At 38.6% G+C, this 27,638-nt stretch overlaps 1 protein-coding gene across 4 annotated transcripts in view; it reads right to left on the reverse strand.

Moving 5' to 3' along the window:
* ADAMTSL1 (ADAMTS like 1) overlaps positions 1–27,638 on the reverse strand; it is a 1,120,558-nt gene that overhangs the window by 265,714 nt on the left and 827,206 nt on the right. For all 4 annotated transcript variants that reach the window (XM_070794493.1, XM_070794491.1, XM_070794494.1 and 1 more), the window contains 4 exons: positions 23,500–23,574; positions 18,344–18,501; positions 8,407–8,518; positions 4,442–4,580 (listed from right to left, as the gene is read on the reverse strand). In XM_070794493.1, the coding sequence (XP_070650594.1) occupies positions 4,442–4,580; positions 8,407–8,518; positions 18,344–18,501; positions 23,500–23,574 (484 nt within the window). The remainder of the gene's footprint in view (positions 1–4,441; positions 4,581–8,406; positions 8,519–18,343; positions 18,502–23,499; positions 23,575–27,638) is intronic.

Below are 27,638 nucleotides of genomic sequence, written 5' to 3' on the forward strand. Positions count from 1 at the left end.
AGGTGCTTATTAGTGGAACTAAAGCTATGCCTTTTTAGTTTTTGCTGAACCACGGGCATACATTTGGAAACTTTCTGGCTACATGGTCGACTTTACCCTTGGACCAAGAAGCAATGATCACACAAACTATTGCATAAAGCAGCAGGTACTGTGTTAACAACAACAACAACAACAATTTTCTCTCGTGTAAAATGGAAGCTATGATTATAGCATGGCAAGTACAAGGATTTTATATTTGATAAGATTACAAGCATCTTAGGAACTATAGTGTTAAATCAGTGAAGCAGTGTGCTCAGTTGTGTCTGACTCTTTGAGACCCATGGAATGTAGCCCACCAGGCTCCTGCAAGTTAAACATGCCCAGATCTCTGATATCCAGAAGTGACATGCCTCTGGACTTCTGGGAGTGCCCATGTTGGGACCACTACCAAAACATATAGCATATGTGTATATAGTATTTGACGAGATGCCATAGCTCTGAGGCACCAGTGAGAAACAGTCTTCATTTCAGCTAAATGTCATTAAAGTTTTAACTTCACTTTCTCTTCCTTCTCATTATAAGCATTGCTCTGGCTTCCTTTTTGAGACTGTTTTTGGCCTGGAAGCAAAGTATTTTATCACGTCATTAAAGTGACTGTATAAACGACACCAGCAGAGAGCAATACAGCTTTTCTGGGATGGAGCAGCTGGCCACCAGGTAAGCTCAATTTGGTCATACAGTGAGAGGAATTCAAATTCCTGTTTCAGCAAAATGTCAAGTTACTACATGTCACAAACATTCAGGCTTGCTTTTGAATAATGGAAACCAAGAATGCTAAGTCATTGAATTCTATCTATAAGAATATCCTTACCTATGTTATGAGCTACAGATAAAACTGGATTATCTGTGGCAACTGGAAATTATTAGTGAATTTTATTGTTTTCATTATAGTCTTTTAACGTATCAAAATTTCTGAGTTAGTGCATGAGGAATCAGAAAAAAGCCATGAAAACATAAAAATTATTTTGGAAAGAATAGGCTATATGTCAACCATCTCTTTAGCCCCAAGAACGACTAGATGAATCCATCTACAACCATGGAGACCTATGGATGCTGTTGGTGAGTGAAATGAGTAAGTGATGTCATTCATTAGTTCAAATGTATAACATCGACTAGTTACAAAGCAAATTAATGAGAACAGTGAGGCTATTCTGGTAAACAGAAAAATCGGGCTTTAAGGGTTATAGTAATGGCTATCACATCCTGTTTATTTCTGAGTTATTTTGGTTTTATATGTGTAGTAATGAGGAAATTCTTATTCCATAGAAGCAGTTGCTAATGCTAACAATTTTTATAGTTCACCTTAATCTTAGGATATTTATTTTTTCAATTAAACAGATCCTAATAGAAGAACTTAACAATGAGGGCAAAAAGTATTTCCTTTGGTAGTGAAATATTTTTACTATTGCTACAACAATTTTTACAATTTAGCTTAGCCTGAACAAGTTAAGATTAGTTTATGTTTGAGTATACTTTTTGTGAGTTATTGTTTAAAGATACTTCAAAATATATAAAATGAAATTTAATGAAGCAACTCCATGGAACAACAGCTTATAGGCACAGTTGGAAAATCACTAATTTAATGCAACAAATAACTTTCTCACCCCCACTAGTGGGTGAGAAAAATAAGGTCCAGAAGGGTCTTTTTGCTGTCCATGGTACTTCCCAATCTTGACAGGGAATAAATGTGGCTACCTAAATGGGATTTTGCTTTCAAATAATAGGCTAACAATCCTAGTATAATACAGGAAAAGTAAAGAACTATCTCAATGACTAATAAATTTCTTTTGAAATGCCAAAATATGTGACTTTATCTGTTGTAAATACATCTTGTGTTTTCCCTTTTAGGGGCTTCTAAGTTTGGACACAAAGGGGTTAGTTTATTGTCACCAACAAAGGTGTTGGTTTAATGTCACTAGAAAAATCAAAGTGTTAGTTGCTCAGTCCTGTCTGACTCTTTGCGACCCCAGGGACTGTAATCTGCCAGGTTGCTCTGTCCATGGGAGAATGCATGGGATTCTCCAGGCAAGAATACCTGGAGTAGATAGCCATTCCCTTCATCAGGGAATCTTCCCAAACCAGGGATTGAACCTGGGTCTCCCACATTGCAGGCAGATTCTTTACCATCTGAGACACCAGGGAAGCCCTTAATGTCACTATTAGACAGTTAAATCTATAGTTAGAAAACAGTTCCTTGAGTGCTTGATTCTGCTATGTCTGATGGGAAGGCAGACTTATTTTATTGAGTTTCTTTAACTCCTTTTCTCAGACTATCACTTCTTATTTTCTCTCGAAATTCAGAAAGGTTGTTCTGATCCTAGGTGTGTAAATGAGTTCAGTGAATTTCATAGCAATTGTGCACTATCTTACCCTCAGACTAGAGTATCTACATTTCCTAAAGCAGTTTCCTCTTAAACTTCTCTTTCTGCTCAGTCTTAATTTTTACAGCTTTGTTTAATTACCTCTGTAATAAAAAAGCAGCATCCTGATATTCACTTCTTATTTTTCTTTTCTCCTTTTCCCACTTCTTTCTCTCTTTTTTAATAGCCACCTGTCCCAACATTTATACATGTGCTGTATTAGATGTTTTAAAATAACACAGACATAGAAAAAGCATCAATTTTACAAAATTCCTTCAATGTAGAATGGCCTTTTGCTCTTGAATAATAAGAAATAGGCCAAAAATATTACTCCAACAGAAGATGGGTAAAAATCAGAAGCCAGAAGAAAATGAGTAGATTTTTTCTGACTATAAACGTGTTTCTTAAAATTGTTAAAAAATACTTTTATTTCACAGCTGTTTTTTATGACCATCTCTTCACTGAAGTTTTTTTTTTTTTTTTTTGAGTAGAGGGGAAAAGCTTTATATGCAATTATGGGAAGGGAATCCTTCATTTCTCCTAGAAATACACATATACATTTTCTTGGAACTATATATAAGAGCTTCAGAATCTCTCTATGGCTAAGTCAAACTGTTTGAATTGAGATAATTATGCTTTTCACTCACTGGTCCTCCTGGTATAGATATGGATAAAGATGCATATAATAAGTAGAAAACTTTAAACTAGGGTTGAATTGCATGAGTTAGAATTATCTTGGCTAAAAATACCTCATATCCTTAATATTTCCAAAATAAAGAGGTCCAAGCAAAATTTTCTTACCTCATTTAGTTTTTATACCATATCCAATCTTTAAAATGCAATTTTCTGGTGGAATATGAAGCAAAGTTAAACTTCACCTAAATTATATATTTATAAAATATCTATTCTTCTGTTTCTTTAATGAAAATCTGTTATTTTGAGCTCCCTTTTCCAGCTAGCTAGTATGATTTCTATGAGTAAATTAATATTAGAAATTTCATATAACATGTAGAATTAAGAATTTCTGAATGTGAGGCAGAAAGAATACAAGAAAATATACTTTAGAAAATTAACAGCAGAAAACAAAAACTCAAATTGCCTACAATTCAAAGGTAGAGTAATTTTCATCCACTTGGCTCATGTAGTAGTTCACCTATTCAAATTTTATGAATATATAATTAGTAAGCTATTATTTAAAAAAAAAATAATTGAGGTGTTCCTCAGAAATCCAAGGCTCTAGGAAAGGATTCCCTATCTTTCGGTCTACATGATGAGTTTTGTAGAAGAGTTTTCATACATCCTCTCCCACTTGTTGAGGATGAGTAAGCCATATTAACAAAGAGAATTACCAGGAAGTGTTGAAATTAAAAAAGCAAATGTTCACTATGAAAAGATTCCTGACCCATACTTCTATGACTACTTATCATCTGGAATATTTCATTCATCAGTCTGATTCTTGATCCTGCAAATAACTGAGGGCCAACTATGGTTTCCCCAAAGTAAACATATGTGGAAGGTGTCAAGTGTTTTTTTAGGGCTTCTAATTAAAAAGATCTTTTTAAAAAACCTATTAGAAATAAGCCCTGCTTTCTATTCAACAAAGGCTGAGCTTATTTAAATGTGGAAGAACTGTTCTAAGGCTGATTTTTATTCTGGTTCACTGGTGTGGCCCACCACAGGCTAAATAGGGTCAACTGTGACCCTGAAATATGGTCTGCTCTGATCATCTCAAAGAATCCTGAGAACACTGTACCATCACGTTTGTTAAGAGTAGAAACAAGTAACCAGAATGGAATGAAATCAGAAGACAAAATGTCTCTGCAGAGTGCTTTACCTGCAGCTCTATCAATGGAAAACCCGTGGACCCTGAGGTGGCATTCTACAGCAGCAAGAGTAAGAGGCATGGGTCCTAATAACCCATGACTAAAAATGGACACTGGGCAGCAGCACTTACTTATTTTAAACTAAATGCTTTTTAATTCAAGAAGCTTATTTGAACTTGATTTATGTTTATAGTAAATAAACTGGTAAATGTGACTGACCTGGCTGGACAAGGATCCAAGTTGCACTCCTGAAGCTTAGGCTTGGGTTTGATGTTCTCAGGGTAATAGTGACAGTACTGGTCAGCAACCACACGGTTGCTCCGAAGATCGTAACACTCAGCCGATGTTAGCTGGTAACCTGTGGTATCAAGCCATTCGGGCAAGTTTCAATGTATACATCAATGCAATGTATTCCCTTAGGCTATTTTGCCCATTTCATATTAAAGAAAATTCTTTCCCAGTGCTCCCAGTCATTTCCAGGACCAAAGAGAGATAAATGGAAGGCTCATTAATTTTTACAGGTCTCAAATGCTATGTTTTCCCCAACTTTTAATAATTAAATGATACCATAGGGTTTGAACTACATAAGGGTAAAGCTATAAGACTACTGTAAGAACTATTTTTATTAATTTGCTTTATATAATCTAAAAGTCTAACATAGAATTCTGTATCCAAAATTCTGTATCCAGATATTTATTTACAAACCATCTCATGTAAGGATGCAAAACTGCCTCCCTTGTACTTGGGGCATCAGGGTGAATAAACTCTCCCCCCAAAAAAAATTAATCCCAACATTGTTCCTCTTGGTCAGTGGTGACCCATAATATAGAATCAGCTACCTACCTGGAAACATGTGTTTTCCTTTGCCTAAATTCAACCTGAATGGACTGAATGGATATGAATTGATGACCAAGACCTAAATAGTGAAATCTCAAGTTTTCCTATACAACCAAAACAAAACCAAAAACTTCCTACTGTTCAACTTTTGTTTCAAAATCCTTTGCCATTTCTAATTGTGTAGCCAATATTTATTGATTTACATGTGCAAATTTCCACTGTTTAGAGAAATCCTCTTTTTTTTAAAAAAAAAGAAATTGTGCTGCTGAATAATACTGAATTCTACTCACAATATGTATTACTTTTCTTACCTGCCTCTTTTTCATTCTGTGAATTTCTGGTGGTATGGTGATGAAGACTTAGATTCTTGGGGTGAAAAGTAAACGTGCATAGAGTATTTTTTAAAGTTAGGGCTTTCGTATCAGTGTAACCTTCATCAACTCCAAAATATATTCCCCCTGGACAGTGGTTGAATACTGTTGTTGTTAAACACGTGTTAGAAAGTCAGATTTAGCGTGGTTAAAAGTCTAGCAAAAGATTTCAGGAAGTCAGAGGGAGACTTATAAACCAGATTTCCTGACTTGAGGCTGTGTTCTCAGACCACCCACAAAAATTAATTGTTCATTAAAGACCTAAATAAAGAGCTTTTAACAATTTTACTGTCAGGATGAAAAGTATGGAAAGTAATGGCTAAAAACACATGTTCCACTTAATTTTTTCTCTCATAAGAAAATAAAAAAGCAAAATGATATTTTATAAAAGTAAATATACTTCTGTTTTTCAATTACATTATGCTTCAAGCAGATAATCTGATGACAAGTTAATTATTTTATAAAGTTTCCAGAAAACCATTTCTACTTAAGGATAGAATTTTATCATGTAGTAAAATGTGGGCACAAGCAGTAAGTAAACACTGAATGTGAGATTATGATTTTTAAAAACCATAATTTGTCAGCTTAAAAATGCAGCTGGGAAGCTCTTCTAGAGTGTGTGAAATGAAAACTTAGAACAAAAACGAAATGAAGGACCAAAATGGTCAGGTAATTGTGTTTTCTAAAGTTTCACAAGGTATTTGATGTAGCAATTCTTAAGACTTAGCAAAATATTCAACTAGTTGAATCTGGAACTAGAAACATATAAAGGAATTCAGAGATCATTTCCTCAGAGATTTTCAAACTACGGTCCATGAAGTGTGAGGGAAGTGTTAGTCACTCAGACGTGTCCGACTCTCTATGACCCCATGGTCTGCATAGCCAGCCAGGCTCCTCTGTCCATGAAATTCTTCAGGCAAGATTACTTGAGTGGGTTGCCGTTCCCTCCTCCAGGGGATCTTCCTGATCCAGGCATCGAACCTGGGTCTCCTGCGTTGCAGGCAGATTCTTTACTGTATGAGCTACCAGAGGCTGGTTTCTACATCCTTCAGATCTCTGAGCAATGTTCCTTTATCTGGCTTCCTAATACGATTTCCTTTGAGGAAAGGGTTTGAGAGCTCAACACATTTGTGAACTGCTGCTGGTTCTACTTCTTCATTTAGATGTGAGGAAAATAAAGCCCAAAGTGTTTGACTTATATATGAATCTAACATCAATTGTCTTATTATATAGTAAGCCATTATCAAGGTTACTGTAATTGCACTGCAACAGCAGCCCTGTGTGAAACTGTCACAACAGGCCTATTATTGAAGTGCTATTCTCTCAAAACATGGTTTTTATTAAAAAAAAAAAGAAAAATAATTTCTTAGATTTCTTTTTTTGAAACTGCTTCCTGTGTTAGTCATTAACAGGTATATCAAAACAACGTATTCCCATAAACATCAAAGTAATTGGCACTTTCTTCTTAAACAAAGTAATTTTCTATGTAGCACAGACAGAGTGACTGGAAACATTATTTTATTGAAATGTTTAAAATGTTGAATTAATAATTATGTAACAACCAAGGGAAAACACTTATTTTTAAGGTAAAATCTAACACTGCTCTATAAAACCTCATTTTCAACTCTTTGTTCACATTATGTAGACATAGGTAACACAGCTGAAGATGACTTATATGTTCTTATAGTTTTATGAGAATTAATGGATAGTCATTTGTCTCCATTTTGAGGTACTATCCTTTTTTCTTGTCAAAATAATACAGTTATACATGTGTGGATTAGTTACTTAAACAGTGCCAATTAACAGGCTTTCATGAAGATGGAGCTAGAATTTATTTCATGTGCTCATTTTTAAAGGAACAGACATACAATTTTATAACCGTTAAATTACCAAAATTTTCAAAAAGGTACTCCACAAATAACTGGCTCACTTGGCAATAAAACTAAAATATTCATAGACTGCTGATTACCCTTCTGGAAAGAATTCTGGTAACATATGCCAATAGCCACAAAAATTCTGAAACTCTTATGAGTTTAGTCCAAGGAAATAATATGAAGGGAGAAAAATACTTAGGTATTAAGCTATTCATTACATTATAAAAGAAAAGTTTAAATGAAATGAATGATCTTCTGTAAGTATATAGTTAAATAAATTATTATAAAATAATCAAAATAAATTATTATGTAGCCATTTAAGTAATCATTAAAGAAAAGAGGTGGGGAGGGAACCTTTTCCAGTAACACAAAATGCTGTTCATGTTACAGACATGATGGAGCAGAGATTGGAATTCATCTGGTGACTTTTCAGGAGAGATGTGTTTTAAAGTATACATGTATACCTGTGGCGGATTCATTTTGATATTTGGCAAAACTAATACAATTATGTAAAGTTTAAAAATAAAATAAAATTTAAAAAAAAAGGAAAAAAAATGAAGTATAAATAAGGCAAGTGGCATTCCTTTTATTGCACGGATGATGGGGTAGAGCTGAAAAAGAACTGAGCCTAAGTCTACAGTACATTGATTTTTTTTTCCCTAGTAATAAACTATTTTCTTTAAATTAATTTCTGATTCTTCTTAGATACATCATGTTACGCAGAAGACCTGACAAACAATCTTCATCTGTTTCCTGAATAGATAAGTTCATTCAGCCAGAGGAATAGTTTGTTCTCAAATGAACAGAACTGCCTCCAGACTAAGTTGTTGCCAGGCCATGATATTGCTTGTTCTGAACTTTAATGAATCAAGGAAAGAAGGAAAGACTATTTCCTCTGATGGGACTCTACAGCCAGAAAACGTGCATGGGGCATCTAGACTGAGATATCTACCTCATGGGAAGGCTTCAGGACTTGGCCCCATTGAGATGAAAGAATCTGGTCCACACAGCACTTCCATATGCTAAAGCAACTCTATTCTTAAAGCAGCTGAGTCTTCCCTCATGGACGCCAAGAGCTTCTAGACTAAGTGAACAGCATTACCTCCTCCACAGGTTGCTGAGCAAGGAAAGAAGTCCGTCTCCCTCCATCGGTGGATGATAGGCTGATAGAAGATGAACTGGACTGTACTGTTCTCAGGCCCCGAGCTGCGAATCTGTAGGAGACAACGGCAAAGCACAGGAACTAGTGTGATGGAGGGGTGCCCTCTGGGCTCCTTGTAGCTTGGACAAGGATGTGTGGTAGTGATGATGGTCTCAGGTTGTGTCAAGGACCACACTGGGAGAGAAGGGGCAATGGCAGCTTCACCCATCTTACCATCTAACCAGCAAATGGTCCTTGCAGAAACCATCACTATCGTCACTTCAGTTCTGCGGCCACAGAACAAGGTTTCAACGTGTGATTCTAGCAAGTGTATCCGAAGCCACTGACTCCCTCACCCTCTTTTAGTTTCACCCTCTCTGGTACAACAGGTAACATTATGTGAATTTTTCAATGTAGGTTCAGAAATAGATAATTTGTTCTAAGAAAATTATAAATGCAATCTGCTTCAAAAAAACTAAAGGTACTGTCACTGTTCAAGAGAAATAAAGAGCTAAAGAATTAAGTAGCTCCTCTCACTCTGAGACTTCCCTGGTGGCTCAGACAGTAAAGCGTCTGTCTACAATGCGGGAGACCTGGGTTCGATCCCTGGGTCGGGAAGATCTACTGGAGAATGAAATGGCAGTCTACTCCAGTACTATTGCCTGGAAAATCCCACGGACGGAGGAGCCCGGTAGGCTACGGTCCATGGGGTCCCGAAGAGTCGGACACGACTGAGCGACTTCACTGTCACTATCTCACTCTGAGACATACTGCGAGTTTCCTGGCAATGGTGTGATTGATAGATCTTAATGTGCAAAGTTACCAACGGTAAGCTCACTGAAATGTAAATTCCTGAGTTCAAGCCCAGAGATGCAGGCAATTTAAATGTAGAGAGTCCAGAAGTCAAATTTTGAAAAGCACCAACTTACATTACAAAATCATTTATTTCAAATAAAACAGGTGTTTATGGAAATTATAGCTCTTTTGTTTTTTTAAAAGAGGGGAATGTGAGGCAGTTCTTTCAAACTCTTAATAATTCTTTAATAGTTTAAAAATACAGGTTGAGGAAACAAAGTCAAACTGAAAGAGAAGGAAAAGTATCCAACAGGAACAATGCACTGCTTTTACAAAGACAAATGACATACAGTATTTGAACAGTTGGGCAAAGGCAAGGCTTGGGCTATTTCTTATACTGAAGGAAGGTCTATGGAAAGCCTGGTGGACCACCTTCTACTCCAACTCCATCCTGGCAGTTAGAGGAGCAACAGTCCACAGATTCATGTCCCGTACGTCTTTGCCAATGTTTTCAAGCTTAGCATTGTTCCAACTGCCCTTTACCTAGGAAAAATTGATGGGTTTGGGCTTCAGCTTTTTTTTTAAGATAGCCTTATTTTATTTTGCTACTGAGTTTAGAAATGATTAAGCACCTAGGATGCAAAGAAAGAAGGATCAGGTGCTAACCCCTGTATCAGTTTTTGGCACTGGGATGAGAATATGAGATGTTCCTCAGAAAATCTAGGAGCATTGCAAAGGGCAAAGATGAGAGGAAAGCTATAGAATATCTCACATTATGCGAGGATTCTGACCCATGGAGCATCCCAGTTTTTCCTGATTAAAATAAACATTGATATGATTCCCTACTTTAAAGCAAAAACAGCTGAAGCAATACCCTGTCTTTCACAGAAGGGGAGCATGGCCTACAGATTAGTATTTTTCAGTCTTATGTGTCAGATACAGGATATCTAACTGCTTGTTTCAGTTCAGTTCAGTTCAGTCGCTCAGTCATGTCCGCCTCTTTGCGACCCCATGAATTGCAGCACGCCAGGCCTCCCTGTCCATCACCAACTCCAAGAGTTCACTCAAACTCACATCCATCGAGTCGGTGATGCCATCCAGCCATCTCATCCTCTGTCATCCCCTTTTCCTCCTGCTCCCAATCCTTCCCAGCATCAGAGTCTTTTCCAGTGAGTCAACTCTTCGCACGAGGTGGCCAAAGTACTGGAGTTTCAGCTTTAGCATCATTCCTTCCAAAGAACATCCAGGACTGATCTCGTTTAGAATGGACTGGTTGGATCTCCTTGCAGTCCAAGGGACTCTCAAGAGTCTTCTCCAACACCACAGTTCAAAAGCATCAATTCTTCTGCCCTCAGCTTTCTTTATAGTTCAACTCTCACATCGATACATGACTACTGGAAAAACAATAGCCTTGACTAGACGGACCTTTGTTGACAAAGTAATGTCTCTGCTTTTTAATATGCTGTCTAGGTTGGTCATAACTTTCCTTCCAAGGAGTAAGTGTCTTTTAATTTCATGGCTTCAATCACCATCTGCAGTGATTTTGGAGCCCCCCAAAATATTCACTTAGGTGGCTACAAATACTTAATATTGGTATAGTTGTCATTCTATTGCCTTTCTCTTCCATTTGTAAACTCTGCAAAGGCAAGTATCATTCATCTTGCATACTCCTCTTTCTTCAGCGTCATCCACAGTGCTTGGCACACAGCAAGTATTCAAATAATTGCTGAATGAATGTATGAATGAACCAACCAATGAATGATACTGATTATGGTCCTTTCAAGCATTTTCAGAATTGCAAACTATTATTTGTGACAAATTCTTGGAAGCCTTACAGCTTCTTGAGAATTTGGTGGCAAGAGTGGTAAAGAACCCACCTGCCAATGCAGGAGACATAAGAGATGCAGTTTTGATCCTTGGATTGGGAAGGTCCTCTAGAGGCAGGCATTGCAACCCACTCCAGTATTCTTGCCTGGAGAATCCTATGGACAGAGGAGCCTGGCAGCCTACAGTACATGGTGTTGCAAAGAGTTGGAGACGACTGAGGCAACTTAGCACAAACTGCGAGAATATCCCCAAATTAAAATATAGTAGACTGAGGCATTTGGGCTCCCCTGGTGGCTCAGACAGTAAGGATCTGCCTGCAATGTGGGAGATGTGGGTTCGATCCCTGGGTTGGGAAGATCCCCTGGAGAAAGGCATTGCAACCCACTCTAGTATTCTTGCCTGGAGAATCCCCATGGACAGAGGAGCTTGGAGGGCTACAGTCCATGGGGTCACAAAGAGTTGGACATGACTGAGCAACTAAACACAGCACAAAGGCATTCAATGAAGGTTACATTTTTATATACATCTTGAAGTTTTCTTGAAGATGCCAATCATTTCTTTTCGATAAAGTGTTGGTAAAATTGATTATGTTGATAACATTCATAAAAAGAAGCAGATTGTTACAACATAGCCCTTGCCCAATAGTACTTTCTGCCCTCCTATGAAAGCTATCGCTTTAAACAGGATAGTAGCAGAAAAGGCTTATAAAAATGCTAGTTATTATTGGAATAAAACATAGACTCAATTTTTCCACTGTTTTAACAGTTGGAAATGCTAAGATTCGAGGTTATTCAGTAAAAATAATGAAAAAAAATGTTAGCACCCAACTTTATTTTTACACTTCCTATAGTGTTTTCTAGTCCTCCTAGAATGCCAGACCTCAGTACTGGGAGACATAGATAACAGTTCAGCCCACAGGCCCTTGGCTCAGGGTTGCATGAGAGATGTTGGCTATGGATTTACTGCCCAAAGTACTTGAGTAGGGTAGTAGATCAGAGATGCTTCTTTGGAAATAATAACTGTAATGCTGGCTAAGGAACAAAGAGGTGGAAGCAATGTGTCAGGACTAAGATGCTGAGGCAGGGCAAACTAAGGTCTAATGGAAGGCTGGTCTCGGCGCTCATATGGAGAAGGAGGGCAGAGAACTGAGCAGAGTGGAGCCAGAGGAGGCAGGACTGGACTGGGGCCTGCCACTCTCAGTGTCAGAGAAAGGTGAGGAGTTGGTTCTCTGACTCTGTCTTCAACCTAGCTGTACCGTTGGTAAAACAAGGTGGGGAACTCAACAAGAAATGCAGTATACAGTAATTAGAATTGACTGGCATAAAGGAGCATATTTATTGGAGGAATCACTACCTGTAAAGGTTGAGTAGGAAAATGAATCACTATTCATTACATACTTCTTTTTTTCCCCCATAGTTAATTTAGTGTTTTCCTCTCTAGAATGTTTGGCTTACAAAAAGGGTTTTCCCTTTGTATAAGCATAGGTGGACAGGTATGGGGTGGGCGTCTAGAGACAGGCTGGGTGGCAGGGTGAAATCAATCTGTATTTAAACATTTGCCAAAGTTCAGCCTCCATGAGAGAAAGGAAATGATGATTTCAATCCTACCCAAGATTCACAGGCTGCCCAAATTTCACAAAGTCTATCTTTATCACATTAGCTTGTAGCAAGTATCTGTAGCTTTTACTATCTGTTCATTTTATTTTGGTACTTAATTATAGTCATCACTATTTCAAAATTCCTACTCAGTGTTTTTTCTCTCAAATGGCATCATGAACTAGGAAAGGGCGGATACCATATTTCAAAGTCAAGCTGCCTCAGACATGAAGAATCTCCTTGGAGAAGAATACACATGAAAGTTCTGTAAACTTACTTCATGAAGTGAACTCTCATAACTTTGTGTATGTGATTTCTGCTTAGGAGCCCTGCCTATTGTTTCACCTTTAATAAAAATTTGGGGGATGCTGAATTATGTGTGGGGTTATGCTTCCCTGATAGCTCAGTTGGAAAAGAATCTGCCTGCAATGCAAGAGATGCCAGTTTGATTTCTGGGTCAGGAATATCTGCTGGAGAAGGGAGAGGCTACCAATCCAGTATTCTTGGGCTTCCCTTGTGGCTCAGCTGGTAAAGAATCTGCCTTCAACGTGGGAGACCTGGGTTCAATCCCTGGGTTGGGAAGATCCCCTGGAAAAGGGAATAGCTACCCACTTAGGTATTCTGGCCTGGAGAATTCCAGGGACTGTATAGTCCATGGGGTTGCAAAGAGTCAGATACAACTGAACGACTTTTACTTTCACTTTCATGCTTAAGTCTGTCCAGAAAGAAATATGAAGGTGTCATCTGTGCTTAAATATCCTAACTTTGCAAATAGAAACCACCAGCTTTCTATTCCTTAGAGTGCTTAGGCAAAAATTATGCTATCAATCTTCCTAATCAAATTCCCCAACTATGAAAATGTAATGCATTTAGAAAATTATGCTCTTTAGGAAATAACTGTTCTTTAGTTGTCAGTATATGAATTGTGAATCAGTGTTCTTGTTCTGAGTATGATGATTGGTTACTATTCTTCAGTGCCTGCGTGTGTGTGCTAAGTCACTGTGTCTGTGTCTGACTTTGTGACCATATGGACCATAGCCCACCAGGCTCCTCTGTCCACGAGGAGCAAGAATACTGGAGTGGGTTGTCATGCCTTCCTCCAGGGGATCTTCCCAACCCAGGGGTTGAACCCATGTCTCTTATGTCTCCTGCATTGGCAGGTGGGTTCTTTACCACTAGTGCCATCTGGGAAGCCCATTCTGCAGTGTATTTTGGCTACTTTGATGGCTTAAGTACTCACTCATTGCTTTTTTCTTCTGCTAATATGGCTTTCTTAAATTTTAAAAATGGTTCAAACCGAATATTTATAAATATGCCTTAGCTGCTTTCACAAGAAGAGCTAAGTTCAATGTTCTGAAAAAGAATGCTGCTGCTGCTGCTGCTGCTAAGTCGCTTCAGTTGTGTCCGACTCTGTGTGACCCCCATAGACAGCAGCCCACCAGGCTCCCCCATCCCTGGGATTCTCCAGGCAAGAATACTGGAGTGGGCTGCCATTTCCCTTCTCCAATGCACGAAAGTGAAAAGTGAAAATGAAGTTGCTCAGTCATGTCCGACTCTTTGAGACCCCGTGGACTCCATCCATGGGAGTTTCTAGGCAAGAGTACTGGAGTGGGTTGCCATTGCCTTCTCCAGAAAAAGAATGACTAAAAAAAAAAAAAAAAAAAAAAAACCCTCTTCTATCTGGGAAGGTCCTTCTCTTTTACTGGGTCTGTAGCTTCTGAAAAGATAGCCTGGTAGGGGAAGAAGGGGATGCTAAGCCAGATAATTATCTAGCCAATAGCCAATCATCCTCAACAGTTAATGTGATTATAGGTGTGCCTACATCCATTTGTCTTATAGCTACACCTGCCAAACTGTTCCCGGGTATACCACTTGTAAATCAATCAACCTCGGACCATCTTCAGAGAAGTGGTTGTATGCCATGGTGTAGAGAGAGTATTGTAAAAAGTTTGACCAGAAGTTAAAGCATTTGAAAAGATGGAAAGGAAGTCATTTAGTTCTATTTGCTTTTATACGCACTACCTCATTCAATTCCTCACAAAGACTATATGGAGAGATTCTTATTACCATTTTTCAAATAAGTCATAGGTTCCAGGAGGTAAAACAACATACTCAAGGTCACACCTCCAGGAAGCAGGACAATATACACAATTCTAGAGCGTCTATCTTTTTTACCCCTCTACACTAGCATTGCCAAAAATGTACAGCCAACATATGAATTACAAATTTTTGGAAGACATGGCTTCCCTAGGAAAAAAGATGAGTGCTTAGTCCATTTGTAAAGGTGGCCAGAAAAAGAGATTCCAAAAAATAATATATAGCAATTCTCACTGTGAGAAAAATCTTTCTTTCATGCAAAAAGTCTTTTTCTTTTAAAAAAGCAAAAATGGTATTTTGACAATAAAGTTCCTTGGAGATGTTGACAAAGTACCATTCTGACCCTGATGTATTTCATTCAGAAAGGAAGTTGTTGTTTAAACAAGTGCATAATGAAAAAGAGATTATACTTTGAATGACACTGAAAACTGAATTATAAACTGTGTATATAATTTTTAAGCACTGAAATCATGAAAGATGATAAATAAGCAAAAGGTAATCTTTCATTTTCAGCTATTCCCTGGGGAAAATTAAGGAAGAAAAGGTTGCTTCATTATAAATCACTGGGAATAAAAGTAATTTTGTTCTTTTTATTTTATATCTTCTTATATTATCTTGCTCATTTTCAAGTTTGAGTAAAAGGATTTTTAAAAATTATAATCTATTTTGTAACATGTAAAATATCATGTAAGGAACGAGTTGCCAGTCCAGGTTCGATCCACGATACTGGATGCTTGGGGCTGGTGCACTGGGACGACCCAGAGGGATGGTATGGGGAGGGAGGAGGGAGGAGGGTTCAGGATGGGGAACACATGTATACCTGTGGTGGATTCATTTTGATATTTGTCAAAACTAATACAATTATGTAAAGTTTAAAAATAAAATAAAATTAAAAAAAAAAAAAAAGAAAAAAAAATTATAATCTATTTTATACTAATTTTACATTTATTTGATTCTGATCTTTTCTAATGAAACTTTCATCTCCTCTCATTTGCAACCTGAAGCTAGGTCACCAAACAGGATATAATGAAAAAAAAATCACTAAAATGATAGCTTGGCCTGTTTTTGAAAGAAGATATTTACAGGTTGCCAGGATCTAGGAAGTTATCACAAAGTTCCCCGAAGTTAATTTTTCCTTTAATATGTACTTATACACAGAGAGGAAAAAAAATATCCTCTTAGCCATTCCCTTCTCCAGGGGATCTTCCTGACCCAGGGGTCAAACCCAAGTTTCCCACATTGCAGGTGGATTCCTCACCATCTGAGCCATCAGGGAAACCCTCTTAGAAGCAACGCAGAAGACTAAAAAGAGTTGAAGACAGAAGTAAGGAGATATCTTCGGTCTTGGCTTGTCACTGGCCTGAGCTAAGGAATGTCACTCAACTTCCCTCAGGCTCAGTGTCCTTGCAGGCAGAAAGAAGATGTCACCTCTGTTCCACTTCAGCAACTGCCATCTGGTGAAAGTTGCTTGTTGGTGCTTATTGGGCTTTTTATGGAGCTATGAAGACAGATATAATTCTGCTTTTGAGGAACACACAGAGGGGAGATGTGATGTAAATTGGAATCTAGGGTCGAGTCACAGAATGCTTCTGGAAGGGGAAAGTCCTGAGGTACAAATATGAGTTAGGGAAGAGAATGCAAGAACAGAAGAACATTGCAGCTAAAGGACACAGCATTGCGTGAAGGTAAAGAGTGCAAGATGTTGGAGGACTTGTCAGTCATACAGTTGACTGAAACAGGAGAGGAAAACTCAAAGCTGAGGTGGGAAACGTAGACAGAATCCAGATTATTGAGAGTTACATGTGCTGGGCTATGGCTTTGCATTTTAGTCCCAAAGCAAGTAGTGGAAGTGAGGGGCAATGCAGGATCGTGAACAGGGAAAACACTCCAGTTTTTAGAAAACTCACTCTGAAGACGGTATAGACAATGGCTCAGCAGCTGGGAAACTCATTCAGAGCCCATCACATTAATTCAGGTGAGAAACACATAGACCTAAATTAAGAGACGGTGGCAAGAACAGAGAAGAAAGAACGGTCTTGAGAGATGGCATGGAGGTAGAGCTGACAGAGTTTAACGTCTAACTAGGGGTATACAGGAGAAGGGAAATGGTGTGAATCACAGGTTTCTGACTTGGCTGGGTAAACAGTGTGGTATTCCACAAGAAATAAAGAAGATAAAGTAGGTTTCTGGGGCTAGACAAGTCCAATTTTGGACACATCGAGCGCATTGTCCCCCTGGGTGATGTGCAGAAGGCAGCTGGCCATATGAAATGCATTTGACAATTCTGCGAACTGTTCCAGTGTGGATAATGTTACTTGAATTCAATTCTATATTTTCAGTATGTGTATTAACTCTTTTAAGGCCACTAGGTAAATTAGTGTAAGTGGTTTATTCTAAGGGCTTCAAAAACTAAGATAGCTCTCATTTTTTACTGTATTTGTTTGTTAAACTGAAATTATTTAACTACCTGCAATGTCATTTCTATTGTGAGCTATCTCTGATGGTTTGTGGGTGCTTGTTCATGGGCATGTAGCTGGCATCTGGACTGAATTAAAAACGGTTACCACGCAAATGGAGACAGAGGACAGAACTCTGGAACCCTTCTTTCATGCAACCTCATTGCCCATCACATTTTCCTAAATGCATCCCTACTTCCAGCTGCCATGGGGTCATCAAGCCTTGGCTTAAATCACATGTCCTCTGGCTTCAGGTCCCATGATGAAAAATTTATGGAGTCTTGGACACATTACAAGTTTTACAGCTTTACAGCTGAAATCCTTCTAGTCCTTCTGACCTACTGAAGGAAAGAAAATATGTTTTATTTTATTGGGATTCCCAAACATTTCTTTGAGTATATACATTTTCCCTACAGAATGTGTATGTTGCTTCCAGCAATGTGTTTCATATTACCTTGAAGAGTAGGGACGCTCTGATAGAAGGAAACAGCTTGGTCTTGTTGCCAGTACAAGAGGAAAAAAACAACTTGCAATTGGAAGCATGATAAAGTCTATGGATCATTAATTTGCCTTTCTCTTTGACTGAGGATACCTTATATGAGTCAATGACTGTACCCTAGTTTGTTTTAAAAATGGTACGTATCCCTAACTCATCATATGCTGGCTTTTTGAGGGGAGGTCTTTTTATTAGCTTATACACACACAAATATATATAAATGTATGTATGTATGTATTTTCTTCCTAGAACCTTAAAATTATCCATGTTCTTATTGCATGTTCTTATAAAGTAGCTCACGCTTGCTCAGTTGCATCTGAGTCTTTGCAACCCCAAGGACTATAGCCCACCAGGATTCTCTGTCCATGTGATCTTCCAAGCAAGAATACTGTAGTGGGATGCCATTTCCTACTCCAGGGGATATTCCTGATCCAGGGATGGTATCCACGTCTCCTGAGTCTCTTGCACTGGCAGGCAGATTCTTTACCGCTGTGCCACCTGTAGCTCAACACCCTTGAATTAAACATTTCCTGGATAACAAACTTTCCAATCTATGTCAAAGCCTAAAGTCTCTCTTTCTTCAGGGGATTATAAGTAATACTAGTTCAGATGTGGCTTGAAAACGGGCTCACCTTGACAATGAAATCTGCTGTAAGTGGTCCAGCCATTCTCAGTATCTCTTTGTCTGGAAATTTCTGGAAGTCCACACTAGAATTGTCCACAAGAAAGATGCCTGTAGAGCTGAGACTGTTTTCACCTTTAGCCCCCTGGAGGGTTTTGGTTTCCAGATCTACATAATCAAACACAGGAAGAGGAAAGAAAGATGTTCCCAGGGCTACCACAGACCACACGCAAGCACATCCCATACAAAGTCTAGAGCTACAAGAGGGAGAAGTATCATTCTTTATAGGGCTGACATATTTGAAATGTGATAGAAACAAAATAGATAGGCACTGCTGGATCACATAGGAATTGATGCAGCAAATGAAATTATTTTAAAAGTTATTAATCAAGAATTCAGGGCTCCCTGTCAAAAAATCTTCAATTCCCTGGATGACTTCATTTGGGACCCTAATTTACCACAACCATATTCTTTGGACTAAACCATCTCATCCCCCATACATCTTATTGATTTCAGTCTTTACAGCCCTCAGTCTCAAATTTACCCAAGTTTTCCTTTTTGTCTATGAGACCCAGGGTACCTCTCTGAGTTCCTTAAGCACTCATTGGGTAATTTGATATTTATGTGTTACCTTGCAGTTATTGATACTTTGTGGTTACTTATTGCACATGGGCTATTGTTCAAAATGAAAAAAAAAAAAACAACAAAACAAAACTACAGTGGCTTAAAGACAGAGAACTAACTATCCTCTTTACTTCTCTTTCTTTTTAAAATCCTTTTTAAATTCAGTCCTGTGTACTTATATGGCAGCTCATAAGAACTTAGGATGGAGAGAAGAACGTCTGGATCCCTGGAGCATTCCAATCTGAATTTGCCCAGTGACAAAGCCTAGGCAGCATCTTTTGTTTTAGGAAATCAGAGCATGCTGGGGAGGAGGGTAATTTTGATATATATTTCAAAGCAGGTTAAATTCTCATGTGATTGAGTACTTTAGAATAATTGCCTGGTACATGAAGAAACGTGGTTCAGTTCAGTCAGTTCAGTCACTCAGTCGTGTCCGACTCTTTGTGACCCCATGGACTGCAGCACACCAGGCCTCGCTGTCCATCACCAACTCCCAGAGTTGACTCAAACTCATGTCCATTGAGTCGGTGATGCCATCCAACCATCTCATCCTCTGTTGTGCCCTTCTCCCGCCTTCAATCTTTCCCAGCATTAGAATCTTTTCCAATGAGTCAGTTCTTCACATCAGGTGGCCAAAGTATTGGAGTTTCAGCTTCAGCATCAGTCCTTCCAATGAATATTCAGGACTGATTTCCTTTAGGATGGACTGGTTGGATCTCCTTGCAGTCCAAGGGACTCTCAAGAGTCTTCTCCAACACCACAGTTCAAAAGCATCAAATTCTTCAGTGCTCAGCTTTCATTATAGTCCAACTCTCACATCCATACATAACTACTGGAAAAATCATAGCTTTGGCTAGACGGACCTTTGTTGGCAAAGTAATGTCTCTGCTTTTAATATGCTGTCTAGGTTGGTTATAACTTTTCTTCCAAGGGGTATGCATCTTTCATTTCATGGCTGCAGTCACAATCTGCAGTGAGTTTGGAGCCCAGAAAAGTAAAGTCTATCACTATTTCCACTGTTTCCCCATCTATTTGCCATGAAGTGGTGGGACCAGATGCCATGATCTTAGTTTTCTGAATGTTGAGCTTGAAGCCAACTTTTTCACTCTCCTCTTTCACTTTCATCAAGAGGCTATTTAGTTCTTCTTCACTTTCTGCCACAAGGGTGGTGTCATCTGCATATCTGAGGTTACTGATATTTCTCCCAGCAATCTTGATTCCAGCTTGTGCTTCATCTAGTCCAGCGTTTCTCATGATGTACTCTGCATATAAGTTAAATAAGCAGGGTGACAATATACAGCCTTGATGTACTCCATTCCCAATTTGGAACCAGTCTGTTGTTCCATATTCAGTTCTAACCGTTGCTTCCTGACCTGCATACAGATTTCTCAAGAGGCAGGTCAGGTGGTCTGGTATTCCCATCTCTTTAAGAATCTTCCTCAGTTTGCTGTGATCCACACAGTCAAAGGCTTTGGCATAGTCAGTAAAGCAGAAATAGATGTTTTTCTGGAACTCTCTTGCTTTTTAGATAATCCAATGGATGTTGGCAATTTGATCTCTGGTTCCTCTGCCTTTTCTAAATCTACCTTAAACATGTGGAAGTGCACGGTTCACGTATTGTTGAAGACTGGCTTGGAGAATTTTGAGCATTACTTTGCTAGTGTGTGAGATGAGTGCAATTGTGACGTAGTTTGAGCATTCTTTGGCATTGCCTTTCTATGGGATTGGAATGAAAACTGACCTTTTCCAGTCCTGTGGCCACTGCTGAGTTTTCCAAATTTGCTGGCCTATTGAGTGCAGCACTTTCACAGCATCATCTTTCAGGATTTGAAATAGCTCAACTGGAATTCCATCACCTCCACTAGAAACATGGATAGACTAAGTCTAACAATGGTTTTAAAACTTGCACAAAGACCCTTGGTTTTGGCAAGGGTTGTTTAGCAGAAACAATCCCTGGTAGAGTAGGGATCTGGGTCTCCTAGTCATTTAGTCAGAATGACTCCCCTCTTGTACATTCTGTAGATCGAGGTTTTGGAGTTAAGGACAGTTTTCAGGTCTCTGGAGGCACTAAGATACCCAATTTAGTTACAATAAATTACTCTAGATGTCTACTTCAAGTTTCCTATTAGAAGGACTAGCAATGGGTAGAAAACAATGTCCAATTAATGCCCATGCCCCAGATGAAGTCGAGCAGCCCTTCTCTGGGAGTAGGTCTGGCCTTCCACCCAGGCCCCAGTGCAGGGAGGACCTCATGGAAGAATATAAGGCACATGGAGACGACATGGAGTGGGAGAAGCATAGTGGTTATCATCAGAGGGAAGCAGCTCTGTGTCTCTTTTCCCTAGCCTTCCCTCCTCCAGCTGCCTCCGATAATTTGTGGAGGGATCTCCAGGACATAAATTAACTTAGTTTTTGAAAACTCATGAAGATCTAAGCCTGAGTATCTGATTCAATTTCATCACCAGGCTTCCCAGCTATCTTTCCCAAAATACTTCTGACTAACGATGGGCTGGGCCTGGACAGACTATCTACTCATGTGGAGCGTGTGTTAGTCACTTAGTTGTGTCCAGCTCTTTGTGACTCCATGGACTGTGCCCACTAGGCTCCTCTTTCTGTGTAATTCTCCAGGCAAGAATACTGCAGTGAGTAGCCATTTCCTTCTCCAGTGGATCTTTTTGACTCAGGGATTGAACCTGGGTCTCCTGCATTGCAGGCAGATTCTTTACCATCTGAGCCACTAGAGAAGCTCCCTAAATATTTACAGCTGGACTCATATTGGGCCAGCTTCTGGGACTCAAGGATAAAAGGGCTGCAAGAAAAACAGGGCAATATTTATTCACACATTTATTTTACTGAGTTATATTCCAAACATCAAAACTGCCTTAGTTATACATATGTTATCAATAGTATGCCTGTTGGCAGAAAAAGCAGATTCTGTTTTGCTTTCCATCATTCATGATTATCATCTGAAGCTTCACCTATCCAATCTCTAAAGTAATTAAATCAAACAAAGCCAATTCTTCAGCTTCTTAGGAATCATACAATTAGGAAGTCTAGGATGCCACTACATTTATAAAAATGAATTTTCCTCTTACATCTATTCCTTTGGGTGGGTCCTTTCTTCTGCAATGAGGAGTAAGTCCGCCATTTGGTGATGGACTGGTCTAGACTTTTTTTTTAGCCTCTCATTGCACAGAAAAATACTTTTTTTGACTGAGGTTGTTACACCAGCAGTTAATTCTGTCCAGTTCTCAAGGGGAAAAACAAATCATTTGAATGGTAATAGTGTACAAACATATATCATCCTTGGACATGTGAACAATATATTTTGGGGGGTTGTTCAGGGTTAAAAAAGGACTTGGGTCCATATAAGGTGGTTTCCCAGAATCTTTTGACTTTGCCTGGACTGTACCTTACTTATTCCTTTATGTCACATGACCTCTTAAATCCCACCTTTCCCATGACATGCAATTATTTTTATTTTTAGAAAGACTTCAGTAGGCTCTCTGAACTTTCACAGGCTCCAATTTGTCTCCCTCTTGTTTGTCTTTCTGGAATGATTTCATTTATAATCCAATTGCCAAAAGATAATGCTTGCTACCTAAATTGGCTTCTTAGGCAAGTGTGTGGGAGGGAAGAGAAAGCAGATGATAGATGGTTCTGGAGGAAGCTAGGAACAGTCACAGCGGAGATCAGAAATGCTCAAGGGACCAACTGAAGAGAAGTCTTTCAGTGAAAGTGAATTTTGCAGAGAATGCTGGCATATCCTGTCCTATTCTCTCCTGGTTTATAGCCTATAATTTTCTCCTTGTGATTTACAAGTTTCCATCTAAACAACACTACATGGTAAAAAAAAAAAAAAAAAAAAAAAAAGATGTGGCTATGTACTGCTGGCTTGGCATGACTAAAGATCAATTCTTGCCCAGGCTCTGGTTGGACCCTGCTACCATTTGATCTTTGGGGTTATGATTACCCTTCAATCCTGAATTCCAAAAGCTATCTTCAAGATGTTAGGGTCTTGCATTATCTTTTCTACCTGGTGTGCTTATTTAGACCCCACAGTTCTCTTTAAATGCCATTGGGTTAAGATTGTGAGGAGTTTCTATATTCCTCTAAATTGATGAAGTAATGGAGCATGAAAGTAGAAATTTAAAAGAATGAAGAAGAGGGAGGGAAGGTTGGAAAGAAGAAGAAAAACAAGAGGTGAGGCAAGGAAAAGACTGAGATCGACTGAAGAGGAAGAAGAGAGAGAATGAGAAATAACATGCACAAAATCATAAACATGTGCTTAACTCAGGAACAATCTATTGGAAGCATCAATTTTGCATCTTTCAGGATGACTGTGGTTAGAGGTAATAACCAGAGAGGTTTCTGCTATCTCCTAGGCAACTGAAAGAGAAATAAAAGTACTCAAAATACCATATTATGATAGAGAATTAAGATTTGTATTCCTAAATCGTAATCTTTTCTGGGGGGGAGGAAAAAAACAGAATAATGACTAAAATTCTCAATATCCAAAAGTCAACAACTGAGTTTACTTACACAGGTGATCAGGTCCTTTTAAGACAAGACGAATATGTCTGCTTCCATAGGGAATACCAACCACTGTGTTGTCCACTAGAGAGAAAAAAGCAGAATCTTAAAACACATAATTTGATACAAAATTACTGATTATGTCCTATGTAAGGCACTGATTTACAAACACCCCCAAATGACAATCTTTTAAAAATGTGTTTAAAATCTGAACACCAATATGTGGGAATCAAAATTTACACTTTCTACAAAATAAAATATGCTGAAAAAGCTGGTCACTTGCTAATTCATAGGGATCTGGCCTTTGAAAAAAATATATGAATTGTGACATATTGAAAAAAGAATTTACAAGTGTTCATTTCTAATGTTAAAACCTGATCCTGTATCCTCATATTTTAAACTGGAGCAGTTGTATAGAATTACAAAAAGAAAATAAGTTCTAATGCTCTAAAGAAGATTTTATTATATTAAAATCTGGCTTTCCCTTGAGCAAAGTGAGTATGTTGGATGAGTACCACAGATCAGAAGGCACTATCTTGTATTTTTTTAACTTTCTAGGTCAGAAATCATGCTTTCCATTCTTTAATATCCTTCACACTATCTACAGCTAATACTATATTTTGTGAGTGTCCCATAAATGTTTACTAACATTCCCCCAACATTCCCTCTTGATTTTGAAAATTTTTAAAAATTTACTGAATTAGAGATTATTTTAGAAATTATTCAATTTTCATCCTATCTGAAAACTGAGCCACAATTCAGTGGAAGCACTCCTAAAACCTACATTTGCTAAAAAATTAGAGGAATATAACATGTATCTCAAACACATCATAGGTGTGCTCATTTAGAACTCTATTTGTGAAATGAATCCTTTATATTTGCATAGCACTGAAGAATTTCACTTTCCCCTAAACTTTACTATTTATTCCGTCACCCCAAACTTATAATATGGGCAAAGAGGATGCTATCATTCTGATTTGATGACGAAGAAATGAGGCCTCTGAGAAGTATAATAAGTAACAGAAGGTCAAAGACCAGGAGGGCATTTCAGAAGACAACAGAAAGGCAGGCATTTTTAAACTCATCAGCATATTCAGAAACTCTGTGGGATTCTTTGTTTCCCATCTTTCCAGCATTATACATTACCATCCTATCTATCACTGGAAGAATTTCATTTGAGTAAAAGAATCCCCAAAGCTAGCCAATTTCTCTGAACCTTAACATTATCATCCTGTCTTTGGGAGAATTTAATTTCAATAAATGAATTTCAGACATTCTCTAACTTCTCTGACTCTTAGTTTCTCTGTAAAACAGTGAAACCAACACTTACTTCACAATACTACTGTTAGCAGATGTAAGTATGACTATAGACATGTATACCAAGCAGACATATAGTCTGGAACACAGTAGGTATTTTGTAAATATCATTTTATCTGTCTATTCCAAGTATCCTTAAGGACAGAGACTGAAATGCTGTTTACTTTGATGATGTTTTTAAATGCTCCAAGGCCCAGAGCTCATAGCCAGCTGAATGAGAAAGAAGAATCATATGCTCCCAATTTCTTCCCTAAAAGGTTACATTTATCAAGTTTTCTACAATATTGAACATTCTACACACATTACAACCTTTTAGTTGTATTTTAATGCCAGGCACTGTTAAAGAAAAGGCTGGATTTTGGATAGCTAAGAGTTTGTGGCACAGAAGAACAAAATACATAAGGGGAATACAGAAAAGGAAAACAAATGTTGAGACTGGGCCCTTAGAGCTTTAAACATCTTGCATTAAGCCATGGGTATTTAAGCTTATAAAAGAAACTCAAAGCAGTTAAAACAATGGGCTTTCTAGAAATAGAAAGTCTTTGTTTATCCACAGGTCAAGTAAAGTGCAAGTAAAAGGAAAGCTCTCTGGCCCTGCAGTGCTCAGCAGTGGGCTTCTGACCCCCACATGGCTCAGCAGCCTCCCTCTTGTTCTGCTGAGAAGTGACTCACTTTCCACATGCGGGGGCATTAACCCAATTAACTCAAGCTTTTGGCTGGCACAGTCACTTTTGTACACTCCCCAAGGAAGATGGAGAAGAGCCTAGAAGGTTGTTGGGGGAAGAGGGTAGGATGGAGAGAGTAGACCAGGCAAGATGGAATGTCTCCAGATTGCCCTCTGCTCTTGCCATGTCAAAGAGAAATACGGAGAATTCGGGCTAGTGCCAACTTGAACAGTCAGCAATGCACAGCACCAGATGTAGGAAGAGTCCCTGCTTATCCTCCTATGGTTCTATAAAGGGTGAACAGACAACTGGTAGGTCATCAGGCAACTGCCAAATTGATTATTTTATTCCATAGATACTATCTGAGTGTCTCCTAGTATCAAGCTTCATGTTGTTGCTAAGCCGTGTCTGAATCTTTGTGACCCCAAGGACTGAAGCACGCTAGGCTCCTCTGTTCATGGGATTTCCCAGGCTAAACTACAGGAGTAGGTTGCCATTTCCTTCCCTAGGGGATCTTCCCAACTCAGGAATCGAAGCTGCATCTCCTGCATTGCAGGCAAACTCTTTGCTGCTGAGTCACCAGGGAAGCCCACATATCAGGTACATTTCAGTGACAAAGACAAACCATTGGTCCAACATTAGGGTTCCTACAAAAGGGACCTAAGATAAAATATGCAGGGAAATACCACATACCATACTCCAATCATGGAAATTCCCAAGCACATTAGTTTCTTAAGATTCCTGAACAAAAGAATTCCATTTCACTCTATTTAACTAGTGTGTTCCCAATGTGTTTACCCATGGAAACTTTTTATGTATTGTCTTTTCACACTGTCTGATACATCTCAGAATATACTTTGAGATATGGTGCTCTTCACTTGGCAAAAAAGCAAGATAGGAAAAAAATTAATTATATTTGCCACATATTGATAAAAAGCCAGTCTTTGAGTTACAGATGTATTAATAATTGTCTCATTTGATGATAAATTCTCAATGATTAGGGATGGGTTGGAAGATTCTTCTACTTGCTGTTGAATACAGTATGGTGCACAGAGAGGTGTTTAAGAGACTGGAGAAGAGGGAGTGGAGGAAAGGGAATCCTCCTACACTGCTGTGGGAAAGGAAACTGGTGCAACCACTTTGGAGAACAGCATGGAGGTTCCTTAAAAAACTAAAAATAGAGCTTCCATATGATCCAGCAATTCCACTCCTGAGCATATAGCCAGTGAAAACCATAATTCAAAAAGATACATGCAACTCAGTGTTCTTGAAGAAGGAAATGGCAACCCACTCCAGTATTCTTGCCTGGAGAAACCCACGCACAGAGGAGCCTGGCAGACTACAGTTCATGGGGTCACAAGTGTCAGACACTACTTAGCGTCCAAATCACCACCAACTCAATGTTCATTGCAGCACTATTTACAACAGCCAAAACATGGAAGCAACCTAAATGCCTGTCAACATAGGAATGGATAAAGAAGGTTCCAATTAACAATGGACTATTACTTAGCCATAAAAAATAATGAAGTAATGCCATTTGCAGCAATATGGATGAACCCAGAGATTATCATACTAAGTGAAATAAGTCAGACAAACATCATGTGATATCACTTATATATGGAATCTTAAAAAATATACAAATGAACTTATTTATGAAATAGAAACAGACTTACAGAAAACAAACTTATAATTACCAAAGGGGATAGCAGGTGGGGGAGAGAAATAAACTAGGAATTTGGGATTTGTATATATATATATATACACACACTGCTGCTGCTGCTGCTGCTGCTAAGTCGCTTCAGTCGTGTCCGACTCTGTGCGACCCCACAGACGGCAGCCCACCAGACTTCCCCGACCCTGGGATTCTCCAGGCAAGAACACTGGAGTGGGTTGACATTTCCTTCTTCAATTCATGAAAATGGAAAGTGAAAGGGAAGTCGCTTAGTAGTGCCCGACTCTTAGTGACCCCATGGATTGCAGCCTACCAGACTCCTCTGTCCGTGGATTTTCCAGGCAAGAGTACTGGAGTGGGGTGCCATCGCCTTCTACTATATATAAAATAGATAAACAACAAGGACTATATAGCATAGGGAGCTATATTCAATATCTTGCAATAACCTATAATGCAAAATAATATGAAAAAGAATATATATGTGTGTGTGTTTG

This window comes from Bos indicus, chromosome 8 (genome assembly GCF_029378745.1).
Source record: "Bos indicus isolate NIAB-ARS_2022 breed Sahiwal x Tharparkar chromosome 8, NIAB-ARS_B.indTharparkar_mat_pri_1.0, whole genome shotgun sequence".
NCBI classification, from domain to species: domain Eukaryota; kingdom Metazoa; phylum Chordata; class Mammalia; order Artiodactyla; family Bovidae; genus Bos; species Bos indicus.